The sequence below is a fragment of the Heterocephalus glaber genome, unplaced genomic scaffold (genome assembly GCF_053883595.1).
Source record: "Heterocephalus glaber isolate CG9 unplaced genomic scaffold, H.glaber_assembly_v1.0 deba00001532, whole genome shotgun sequence".
Lineage (NCBI taxonomy): Eukaryota > Metazoa > Chordata > Mammalia > Rodentia > Bathyergidae > Heterocephalus > Heterocephalus glaber.
In genome coordinates, this window is record NW_028258330.1 from 18,915,988 (window position 1) to 18,929,182 (window position 13,195).

General features: G+C 35.8%; 1 protein-coding gene and 1 pseudogene across 3 annotated transcripts in view; both read left to right on the forward strand.

Moving 5' to 3' along the window:
- The window catches only part of Rnf24 (ring finger protein 24), a 57,750-nt gene that overhangs the window by 34,568 nt on the left and 9,987 nt on the right, over positions 1-13,195 (forward strand). For all 3 annotated transcript variants that reach the window (XM_004840757.3, XM_004840758.3, XM_087188707.1), the window contains exon 2: positions 914-1,063. In XM_004840757.3, coding sequence (XP_004840814.1) covers positions 921-1,063 — 143 coding nt within the window. In that variant the 5' untranslated portion in view covers positions 914-920. The remainder of the gene's footprint in view (positions 1-913; positions 1,064-13,195) is intronic.
- Positions 9,274-10,207, forward strand: LOC101705977 (2-iminobutanoate/2-iminopropanoate deaminase pseudogene; annotated as a pseudogene).

The following is a 13,195-nucleotide window of genomic DNA, read 5'->3' on the forward strand; positions in this document are numbered from 1 at the left end:
TTATCTGTAACATGGGAAGAAATTATAGTACCTACCATAGAAATTGGATGTGAGAATTAAGTAAAATAATGCCAGTAAAATTTTTAGAATAGGGCCTGACAATAAAAGGAATTTGAAAAAAGTAAGAAGAAAATAAAGATGACTCCTAAGCCACAACCCATTGTTAGCATCTTGATATGTTGGCTTTCAGGATTTTTTCTGTCATCGCACACACAAAATTGGTTTTATATTTTCAATTATATCCTGTTTCATTTTTCCCAGGTGTATTTTTGTTTCTGACATTAAATTTTACTAAAAACATAAGTTTTCATGACCTCATAATATTGTAATACATAACTCTACTTAATTATCTCTTTGTTAAACATCCAAGTTATTTTTAATATTTTTACCATTATAAATATTGCTACTTTAAAGATTGAAGAGATTGAAAAATCTTTAAAAACTTTTGTTTCTTCTTGAACCTTGAGATTAAACGTTTGCGTGTATATTGATTATTGCCATTATTTCAGTGAAATGCCTTTTAATGAAGGGATGCAATTTGAAAAGCTTTTTATGTAGGACCTCTGGTCTCTAGAATAATGCCAGGTACATAATAAGCACTAAATAACTATGATGGACAAATGAATGCATGAGTGGCAAGAATATTAACACTTTGTCTATCATTATGTGTTTCAAATGAAGTCAAGCATTAGAAAACATCTGCCTTTGCCTTTGCCTTTTTCATTGTGGCACACACCTGTAATCCCAGCACTCAAGAGGCTGAGGCAGGAGGATCACAAGTTTGAAGCCAGCCTGAGCTACATAACGAGACCTTGTTTCAAAAATACTAAAAGAGAAAAAATAAATGTATAATGCTGTTTTGCTTCTTAATCTTTATGCCTAATTTTTTTTCCATTCTTTGCTTCCCCCATAGTTCATCCATGAGCTCGGATTTCCCACACTACAACTTCAGGATGCCTAATATTGGATTCCAGAATCTGCCTCTCAACATATATATTGTGGTTTTTGGCACTGCTATATTTGTCTTCATTCTTAGTTTACTCTTCTGTTGCTACCTGATTAGGTAATCAGTTTTCATCTTGTGTTACTTCAAAATATGTTAAACAATCAAATTTTGCCCTCATTTAAAAACAATTTATAAGTGTGATAATGGGCAAATTTTCTAAAAGTTAATGGGGTTTAATATTTTAATCTCCTGTAATCAGTAGTACACCTTTATACAGTCTTGAGTCCTATCTGTTGACGAGGTGTTTCACTCTGTAGGAAAAAAATTGTCCTCGTTAATTTTTCCACCACATTAGCACCTGGTCCAGATGCACTCATGCCATTGTCTATCCCCAAGATTTGATCTATTTTCACAGGGATTTCAAAATTGCTTCTTGAGAAGGTGTTGCATTAAAGTCACTAGGGATTAAAAAACAATATCCCTATGCCTTTAAAAAGCTTCTTGGGGTCTCTTAGGATTTTAAACTTCTATTTGTTGTCAAACTAGTTAGGTATTCAAGTGATTGATTATCTGCATAAAATACTAAATATTCTACATGACCAACAGTACATGTGGGGACAAGTAATAACAGGTAACACCTTGCTGGAAGGGAAATAAATTTGGCCAGAAAAGATTCATGGTTGATTGAGTTATAGTTATTTAAACATTTTTACTTTTTTGGTTTTTATTTTTTTTTTATTTTTTTTTTTTTGGTACTGGGGATCGAACTCAGGTCCTTGCCGCTTGCGCAGCAGGCAGCGAAACCACTGAGCTAAATCCCTGGACTCTTTTTTGGTTTTTAAATGGGACCTAATTTTCAAAGCCAAAAGTGAGACTATAAAATATTTTATATGGTATTCTTCAAAGAGCGTTTTGGAGTAAAAGAATAGAAAATTGAATTTATTAAAGAACTTTACATCTAATAGTTTTTAGTATTTGTACAAAATGTGATTATCATTAAAATAAATAACGTCATCTGATGTCTTTCAGCAATCATTTGTTATTGCTACTAGTATTTTGGGGTGTTCACACTGACTACTGGTCAATTTTTTATTTTGGTACTGGGAATTGAACTCAGTTGCATTTGCCAGGCAGACACTGTATTACTGAGCTACATTTCCATCCCTGATGGTTAAATTTAAATGAAGGTAATGTATGGTTTTTGATATTCTAACATTTCCATTCTTCATAGAAAGTGAGTCCTAAAAAAAAAAAGAAAAAGAAAGTGAGTCTTTTCAGAAAGTTCTCACAAAATGTAATTGCATGTCATATTTCATAGATACATTGGCTGCTTATAGTTTTTAGATTTTGGTCAGATGGTTGAATATATAGGTCTAAAACTTATGAAAAGTGAAGTCTATAAATAGAGAGATTATGTAACAGTGAAATAAGATGGGTCCAGGACAGAGTCCTAGGAAAATACTGGTATTTAAGAGAATCCCGTAAAAGATTCCAGGAAGTGCTAGGTGTGGTGGCACAAGCCTGTAATCCCAGCACTTGAGAGGCTGAGGCAGGAAGATTGCCAAGAGTTTGAGGCCAGCCTGGGCTACAGTGAGACCCTATCTCAAAAAATAAAGAAATAAATGAATAAAAATAAAAAGATTCTAGGAAGAGATAGCAGGAAATAAAAGGAAAATCATGATACAGGTACCCTACAAGTACTATTTCAGTAGTGTCAGTTGTATCAGCTGCTCCCAAGAAAGTTCAGTAAGGTAAATTTGAAAAGTTCCCATTACATTTGACAATTAAATTTATATCCATAATCTTTGTTAGAAAAGGTTGAGTACCATGGGATAGGAGAATAAAAGGTAGGCAAGCTATTGTGGGACAAAGCCTGACTAGCAGATGAAAACAGATAAAAGAAAGTTTAACCTCCTTGAACAACTGGCTGAGGAAAGATAAGGTTGAGAGAAAGGCAACTGCTGTAAAATCAAGGAAGTATTTTGATGTTTCTTTTTTATTTTTTTGTATCGGGGATCGAACTTGGGACCTTGCACTTGCGAGGCAGGTGCTGGAACCACTGAACTAAATCCCCAGCCCTCTTTTTTTTTAAGGTAGACTTTTGTACAAATTTTTAAACATAATAGAGAGAATGAGCCAGTTATGGAGGGTCTGTGAGAAAGAATAAATTATGGAGATGAAAAGAGACTTGCCTAAGAGATACAGCAGTATCAGTGCTAAGCAAGAGAATACCTTCTCCTAAGAAAGAGATGAAAATAATTAAAATGAATAATTGATAATTTGAAATAAGAAAAGGTCCAAGGGTTTGGGAATGGTGGAAGGGAAAGGGGAAAGGGAGGAAGGGAAAGAAAAAATTATGAGAAAAAAAAATGGAATCAATCTCTGTGTAAATAGGGAAGGGTGGAGAGGATGAAGGGTGCACAAGTAATGGGAGAAAAAATAAAAACTAAGATACATCATGTTCTGGTAAAACACCCAATGATAAATGTAAATGTATTTTATACCTAAAATGTACCAATACATATATATATTAAAAAAATAAAATAATAAAAAAATAAAATGCAAAAAATAAAAAAGAAAGAGATGAAGATAATTGTGAGTCTGTGGGACTGGGAGTGAGGGAGCTTGTTTGTCTGACAACCCTCATTCTTTCTCTGTGGAATAGAAAATTGACAGTTGAGTGATAGGGAGAATGTGGTAGGGGAAAACTTGAAAGAGAATGGCAAGAGGGCTGGGGATTTAGCTCAGTGGTTTCACCGCCTGCTGCACAAGTGCAAGGACCCGAGTTCAATCCCCACTACCAAAAGCAAAAGAGAATGGCAAGGGTTTGAAACAACCACTCCGCGGAAACGGATCCTGAGCATGAATAGACAGAAGGATTAGAGAGCAACAAGAAGAGTCAGGCTGAGCATGGAGACCACAATTTTGTAGTCACCAAAAGCTAGGTGATATTATCATTTTCTTTTTTTGTTTGGTTTTTAGTTTTTGGTTTTTGGTACCAGGGATCAAACTCAGGTCCTTGTGCTTGCAAGGCAGGTGGCAGAACCACTGAGCTAAATCCCCGGCCCCGTTATTATCATTTTCTTCAGCACTGTTCAACATTGTTAATCCGTTCTCTTAGATACTTTTTAAAACATTTATTTAGCAATGCAAAATAAAGTAGTGCAATCTGAACTCTTAGTAATTTGTATGAACTTAAAAGAATAATAGCAAGGTGACATTTAAGAGAGAATTTCCTAAAAGGGATGAATTTTTAGCCACAGATTGAAAAAAAAAACATTGAGCACAATTGATTCCTTCTGTGGCTGGAAGTAACAAGTTCTACTTTGGGGAAATATGCAAATCCAGTTAAAAGATTCAAATAAGCAAAAGGAATTTACAAATGAAGCTTCATTTTATGAATTTTAATGGAGTTCATTTTATTGCTTTATATGAAAAATGTATTGTGTTCTCCTTTTAGTAAAATAAGCAGACAAAAACCAGAAAGCACATAGAGTATATGAACTACATGATCAATAAGTTTGACCTAATAAAGAAAAACTTAATTTTAAACTCATGTACCAAACCTGAAATACTGAAAACCAGTGATCTAAGTTTTTCTTTCATGGAGCTAAACACACACACCCGTGTGAGAGAGAAGTAGAGGAAGGAAATAAAGATAGTCACAGAAATAAAGTAAATAGAAAATAAATATATAATAGAGAAAATCATTGAAACCAAAACCTAGATGTTTGGTAAAATTGATCAATCTTTAGGAAAACTAACCAGGAAAAAGAGTAGGGAAATGATAGATCACTAATATCACAAATTCTGCAAACATTAGAGGATCACAAAGATTTTTATGTATCTATGCCAACACATTGGAAATTTTAGATGAATTACATAGATTCTTGGAAAAAAATACAGAACATCAAAACTGACATCACAAAGGCACTTAGGAAAAAGCCACAGCTAATAGCATACTCAATAGTGAAACAGTAAGATGGGAACACAACCAGTTTATCTGCTTCACTACTGTTATTTAACATTATACTAGAAGTTTCTAGCCAGAGAAATTAAGCAAGAAAAAGAAATAGAGGCATACACATAGAAAGAAGTAAAACTATATTTATTTGCAGATGACATGATTCTATATGTAGAAAATCTTGGGTAGGGAGGAGGGGGATTTTTTTAAAAGCCCATAGAAGACTCAGTGTAGAATTCAAGCTCAGTATGTGCAAGGCCCTGGGTTCAATCTCTAGCACCAGAAAAAAACAAATAAATGAAAATCCTACAGAATTCTCAAAAAAAAAAACCTACCAGAGCTAATTAATTCAGCAAACTCAATACAAGATTAGCGCACAAAAACTAGTTGTGTTTCTGTATACCAACAATGAACAATCTGGAAAAGGCATAAAGAAACAAGTCCATTTACAGTAACATCCAAAACAATAAAATTCCTAAGAATAAAGCTAATGATAGGGCCGAGGATTTAGCTCAGTGGTTCTGCCGCCTGCCTCGCAAGTGTAAGGACCCGAGTTCGATCCCCAATACAAAAAAAAAAAGCCAATGGTAGAGGTGAGACGCTTATACACAGAAAACAATAAAACATTGCTAAAAGAAATTAAAGACTAAATACAGTAAATGGAAAGACATCCCATGTTCCTAGATTGAAAGACAATATTGTTAAGATGGTAATTATCCTCAAGGCAATCTACAGGTTAATGAAATTCCTATCAAATTCCAGTTTTTTTCAAAAGTGGAAAAACCAACTCAAATTCATTTGGTACTTTAAAGACCCCCAAATAATCAAAATAATATTAAAAAAGAAAAAACAAAATAGGATTCACACTTCCTGATTTCAAAGCTATACTACAAAGCTACACCAATCAAAGCATTGTGGTACTGACATAATGATAGAACTATAAGCCAACGGATCAGAATTGAGAGTCCAGAAATAAACCCAAACATTTATGATGATTGATACTCAGGAAGATACCAAAATTATTCAGTAGGAAAATAATTGTTTCGACCAGTGGTACCAGAACAGCCCGATATTCACATGCAAAATAATAAAGTTGGGCCTCTCCTTCACATAATAATACAAAACAATTCAGAATAGATCAATGTCCTAAACATTAGAGTCAAAAGTATAAAACTTAAGTAGAAGTAGTGGCACATGCCTGTAGTCTCAGCAGTTTGGAAGACAGAGCAGAATGACCAGTGGAGTCCAGGAGTTCAAGGCCAGCCTGAGCAGCACAGTGGGACAACATCTTTTTTTTTTTCAGTACCGGGGATCAAACTCGGAAACAACATCTTTTTTAAAAATTAAAAATAATATGACCAAAGAACTTAACAAGAGTATGAAGGCCTGGGGTATATATAGCTCATTGGCTTACTATATGAGGCCCTGGGTTCAACCTCCAGCACACACATACACACAAAAATGGTAACCTTCATAATGGAAGAAAAATATTTACAAATCATATATCTGATAAGGGTTTAATATCCAGAATATATTAAGAATGCCTGCAACTCAACAAAAGGACATCTCAAAAAAGGGCTAGGGATGTAGCACAGTAGCAGAACGTAAAGCACTTGCATAACGTGCACAAAGCCCTGAGTTCAATCCCCAAAACAAAAACTTTTTAAAAAAATAGGCAAAGAATTTAAAGAATTCTCCATATATTCAAATGACCAACAAACACATGAAAAAATGTTTGACATACTGATCATTTAGACAGTGCAAATTAAAACCACAATAAGATACTACTTCATACTTACAGGTTGCTGTAATCAAAAATATGGAAAACAACAAGTGTTGGTTAGGATATGGAAAAATGGGAACCCTCATACATTACTGATAGGAATGTAAAATAGTACAGCTGCTGTGGAAAAGAGGTGGTTCCTTAACTAAACAGTTATGACCCAGCATTTTTAGTCCTTAGTATATATCTAAGACAAATGGAATGAGAATTCCACAGAGAGATTTGTACAGGAATGTTTATAGCCACATTCATACAGAAAAAGTATTTAAAATGTCCATCAACAAATGGATAAACAAATTATATGCATATAATGGAATTATATACATATAATGGAATGTTATATAGCCATAAAAAAGAATAAAGTCCTGATACATACTGCAACAAGTATGAACTCAGAAACCTTAGTGAAGAGCCAAGCAAAAGACCACATATTGTATGATTCTTTTTTTTGTATGATTCTTTTTATAATAACTATAATAAGTAAATCCATAAAGACAAATCAGATTAGAGGTTGCCAGGAGATGTGGGATGAGGGAGGAATGATTACTTAATGGATACCAGGTTTCTTTGGGGATGATGAAAAGTTTTGAAATTAGAGAGCCAATTGTTATGCAACATTGTGATTATACTGTCATTGATCTGTACACTGTAAGATATGCAGTTGTAATGTGATAAAAAATAAAAGAATACAGTGAAGTACTACTCTGCCGTAAAGAAGGATGAGCTTCAGATATTTATAGCTCAATGGATGGACCTTGAGACCATATTCTTAAGTGAAATAAATTGGACACATGTTTAAATACCACATTGTTTCTCTGGTGTGAGAAACTGAATGTGGAAATAAGGACTGAGATGTATAATGGATGTTGGGAAATGTGAAGAAAGTGTTCAAATGGGAAGGGGAACAAGGGAGGAGGGAGAAAGGAAGGGACAAGAAAAAAAAGTGAAAATAGAAGGAAAAAATGTAAATAAAGCTTTAGCACATAGCGGAGGAGGCTTGAGTGGGGGAATGGGATAAAATAAAATTCATTTAAAAAATAAAAATAAAAAATTTTAAGTGATGACATAGGAATAAAACATTTAATAATTATATCTAATTAGAAATTTAATGCATTCCCACAAAAGAATTGCAATCCAAGTAACTTTGCCAGTAAATTCCTCCAAACACTTGAGGCAAAACTTCTACTCTTACTTGACTCTTCTGAGAACAGAAAGAGGGAGAATACAACACACATGAGATTAGCATGATTTTGTTTCTAAAGCCTGACAAGGACATTACAAGAAAGGAAATTATAGCCCAGTCTTCCCCCTTGAACAAAATATTAGTGAATCACATTCAGAGATGTACAAAAAAGGTAGTGCATCACAATCAAATAGGATTTGTTCCGTGAATGTAGGTCGTTTCAACATTTAAAATTGCCAGGTATGGTGGTGGCTTCCTGTAATCCCAGCTTCTCAGGAGAAAAAGCAGGAGAATGGCACCAAGTTCAAGGCCAGCCTGGGCAATTTAGCAAGACCCTGTCTCAAAATTTAAGACAATAAAAGGGCTAAGGACACACCTCAATCCTCTGGGTTTAATCCCCAGTACTACCCAAGAGGAGGGGGTTTCCGTGATAAACGGTTTTGAATACATGAATTAGCAAGACATTAGATACAGGAATGATATGCAAAAATTGTTTTTTTCTGCACAGTAGCATGAAATGATCACAAAAATTTACTATTTATAGTAGAATCAAAAATTACCATATTCTTAGGAGCATATAAAAGATATTAAAGATATAAATAAATATATTACATCCATAGATTGGACTCTATTTTATTAAGACATCATTTCTTCCCCAGTTGATCTATAAATGCTATACAATCTCACACAAACCTCAACAGGTTATTTTTGAGGAAATTGACAAGCTTATGAAATTTATATGGAAATGCAGAGGCCAAGAATAGTCAAGCAAGTCATTAAGAACAAAACTTGAAGACTTTCACTAACCAATCCTGCTATACTGATTAAAACAGAGTGGTATTCAGCAAGTGCCTAGATCTTAGCTTCTAAACACTGTTCTCCAATAAAAAGTTATTAAAGTTCCTTGAAAGAAGTAGGTAATTCCAAGGCTGGGGCACAGAAAGTACAAAATGAGCCCGCAAGATCTTTTGGTCCCAATTTAAATAAGGAAAAACAAAGGATGCGGACATGTGAGGACACCCGAGTCAATCAGAAGGGTCTCTTACAGGCCAAGCCTAAATAAATGTGAGCAACAAATAATGATCATAATGGGTAAGACTGAAATATCCATGAGTCCATGCTGATCCAAGAAGAGGAGACAGCTCTTTCTTGGGGAAGATTTCCAATTAACACAAGGATTAGGGAACTACAAAACTATCCTTAGGGAAACACTACAGTAGTTGTTGCAAGCAAGTTATGTGCTAAAATTAATGGACAAAAGCTTGAGGGGAAAAGTAGGATATTATGTAGTTTCAACACATCTCCTCCATGATGTTCATCACTTAAAGGGGACAGATAGGGCAGTTCGATCAGTGAGGGGAGAAGCTGTCGGGGCTAGAGCTAGGACTTACTTCTCAGTGAGGAACAGAGTGTGAGAACTGTTAGCTATGACGTCCCTGATCAAAAAGGTGATCGGCACGGCGAAAGCCCCGAAGGCCATTGGGTCCTACAGTCAAGCTGTGTTCGTGGACAAGACCATTTACATATTAGGACAGGTCGGCAGAGACCCTGCAAGTGGACAGCTTGTGCCAGGAGGGGTAGAAGAAGAAATGAAACAAGCTCTTATCAACATAGGCGAAGTTCTGAAAGAGGCCAACTACAACTTCACCAATGTGGTAAAAACAACTGTCTTGCTGGCTGAAGTAAACGATTTTGGTACTGTCAATGAAGTCTACCAACAGTATTTCAAGAGTAATTTTCCTGCTCGAGCAGCTTACCAGGTCTCTGCTTTGCCTATGGGAGCCCGAGTTGAGATTGAAGCAGTGGCTGTCACTGGGCCTCTCACAACAGCATTGCCCTGAGCAGGCCCAGGGCTGGTGACTTGCAAATTTCCATCATGGCTTCAAATCAGTGTCTTAATTTTTATAACTTGATATTGGAAAGGGCAAGTGTGACTAAAATATCTGACATTATGGCAGTTCCATCTCATAGGGAGATATGACATGAGCTGAAGATAGTGCAGTTGCTGCAGGGTGAATTACACTTAGGCACACTCATGCTGCACAGTGTGAGGGAAGGGACATCACAGTCATAGAGTGAAAGGGAAAGAGCCTGCGGAAGGAGGAGTTGGCCCTGGGAAATAATACAGAGCACACCTAATTCAGTTAAATCCTATTAATTTAGCAGGCAAAATATTTAGTTCTTGTGTTAGACATATGATTATGCTTTTATTTGAGTAAAATTACATTAGTCAAACTTGAGTAATAGAGGTAAAGGAGAAAAAATGGACCAAAATTTTATAGAGATAGTATTTTTCTAATGGAAATAAAATAGACTTGCAGATTTAAAAAAGGGGGGGGAGGATAGTAACCTTGTATTGTAGAAACCCAGTGAACCAAGTGATCACACTTAATGCACTAACTTCTTGGGAGACTAAAGAATTGCCATATATTAGCAGAGGCTAAGGAGACATAGCCAGATGTGCAGTGGCATCCTGGACTGAATTACAAAACAAGAGAGGACATGAGTGAAACAAAATGTAGTTTAATAGTACATCAGTCAGGCATGGTGCCGCATGCCTATAATCCCAGCATTCGGGAGGCTGAGACAGGATCACCTTGAGTGTGAGGCCAGTCTGGTTTATATAGTGAGTTGAAGATCAGCCTGAACTACATAGTGAGACCCCGTCTCTTAAAAAAGAAACAAAACAGCATGGCGCGTTGGCGCACACCTGTAATCCCAGCACTTGGGAGGCTGAAGCAGGAGGATCACTGAGTTTGAGGCCAGCCTGAACTACATAGTGAGACCCTGCCTCTCTCTCTCAAAAGAAAAATAGTATGTCAATGCTGTACTAATATAAATATTTATTTTTTTTAATTTCCAAGTTTTGATCATGTTACTATGATTCTATAAGATGTGAACATTAGGAAAGTTATGTGAACTCTACTGCATTTTGCAATCTTTCTGTAAATCTAAAATTATTTTGAAATAAGTTTTTATTAATACCATACTATTAGCAAAAGGTACATTCATTTCCTAGGGCTGCTGTAGCAAAGTATCACAAAACAAGTGACTTAAAACGAGAAATTTCATCCCTTACAGTTTTGAGTCTGGAAGTTCAAAATCACACATGTCGGCAAGAGCTGGGCATGGTGTCACACTCTAATCCTAACATCAGGGAGGCTGAGGCAGAAGGATTTTGAGTTCAAAGCCAGCCCAGACCGCATAGGAAGGCTGTCTCAAAAAAAACAAAATAAACCAAAACGCAGAGTTGGCAGGGCCATGTTCCTGAAGTCTCTGGAAGATCCCTATCTCTTCTAGCTTCTGCTCATCACCAGCAGCTCTTGGCTTGTGGCTGCCTCTGTGATCACATGGCCTTCTTTCCTGCCTTTGTTTTTGCTTCTGCCAAGGACATCAGTTCAGTCACTTTTAGCGTCCAGCCTAACCCATCTTAATAATCTGAAAAGACCCTATTTCCAAATAAAGTTACACTCTGAGATTCTAACTGGACATGAATTTTTTAAGGCACATTATTCAAACCAGTGTGCAAAGACAGACCAATATATAGACCAGTGGAGCAGAACAGAAACTCTGGAAACAGTATCACATACTGGGTACATCTGATTCACACTAGACCAGTGCAGTGGGGAGAGGAGGCTCTTTAATGATGGTGAAACAAGTGAAAATCTGTATAGGGATAAGCTGGGCATGGTGGTGCATACCTGTGACCCCAACATTCAGGGAGACTGAGGCAGGACTATCAGAAATGCAAGCCCAGCCTGGGCAATTGAGCAAGACCTTGTCTCAAAATTAAATATTTTTTTAAAAAGGGTTGGGGATGTAACTCAGTAGGAAGCCCTTGGGTTCAAGTCCTAGTATCAGGAAAAAAAAATCTGTGCAAGGATAAAAAAGAATCTAGACTGCTACCTCACAGCATATATAAAGTCTAGCTTCAGATCAATCACAGACCTAAGTGACAGGTATACAACAAATTGTTTTCACAGCACACCCAGGAGAATACCTTCACAACCTGGTTAGGCAGACATTCTGTTAGCTGGATACAAAAGAACTAATCTAATTGGAGAAAGTTGATAAATTGGACTACATTTAAATGTTTAGAAATTTTAAGCTAGGCATAGTGGCACATACCTGTAATCCCAGCACTCAGGATGCTGAGGCGGGAGGATCGCCATAAGTTCAAGACTAGCCTGGACTACATAGTGAGTTCAAGGACATGACAAAGTGAGATCCTGTCTCAAAAAAAAAAAAACAAAGAAAGAAATTTAAAACTGAACCTACTAAAGCAACGAACTGAAACTAGAATTCTCAATAACTCCACCCAGGAGTAGAAATTGGTACAGGCACTTTGGACCAGTAATTCTATTTATATCCTCAACAAAAATTAATTTACATAGGGCCAGGGATTTAGCTCAGTGGTTCCGCCGCCTGCCTTGCAAGCGCAAGGACCCAAGTTCAATCCCTGGTACCAAAAAAAAAAAAAAAAAAATTAATATACATGTCCCGTAAGATGCATAAGAATTTGTGTAGCAACTTTATTCAACAGTAGAATGAATAAATTGTTTTATACAATGGAATATTATATCAGTCAAATTACTACAACACTGTGGGTGAATCTCTTGATGGATTGTAGACTGAGAGAAGCCACATGAAAGAGTATATTCCAAAGGACCATTTATGTGAAGTCCAGGAACAAGCATAATCTCAAGTGAGAGAAGTCAGGATGGGGTAACCTACAGGTGGGTATTGATGGGGAGGGGTCATTCAGAGACTTCAGGCTGCTGGAAAATGTACTACATCTTAACATAACTGATAATTACACTGGCATATGCATTTTTAAATGTTTGAGCTGTATACTTTGGATATATGTTACAAAAAGTATAGCAGACACATTGCCAAGAATGATAGGATAACTGTTTGAAGAGAAGGGGAGTATTATGAGGGGGATAGATGGCAGTGTGTCTTTCACTGTAATACATTTTTTAATTTAAACAATCACCATATTTTTATCTTCATATATTTAAAATTTTAAATTTATATTAAATATTGAAACAAGTAGACTTCATCAATATAAAAATAACAGTCACCTTTACAATATTTGTTGTATTGAGATTTTGTCTTAGTGAAATTTCACTAGAATTTATAATTTTGCTAATATTTCATGGTTCACTGGATACTTTTTCATAACATAGTAAAAAATACATCATTTGGGTATAAGGATAAAGATTGTGGATTTTAGACTACAGTCTTTATCCTTATATAAATTAATACCCAAAACCAGTTTTTAATTTTTTTAAGTTACTGGAATCTTAATAAAAACAT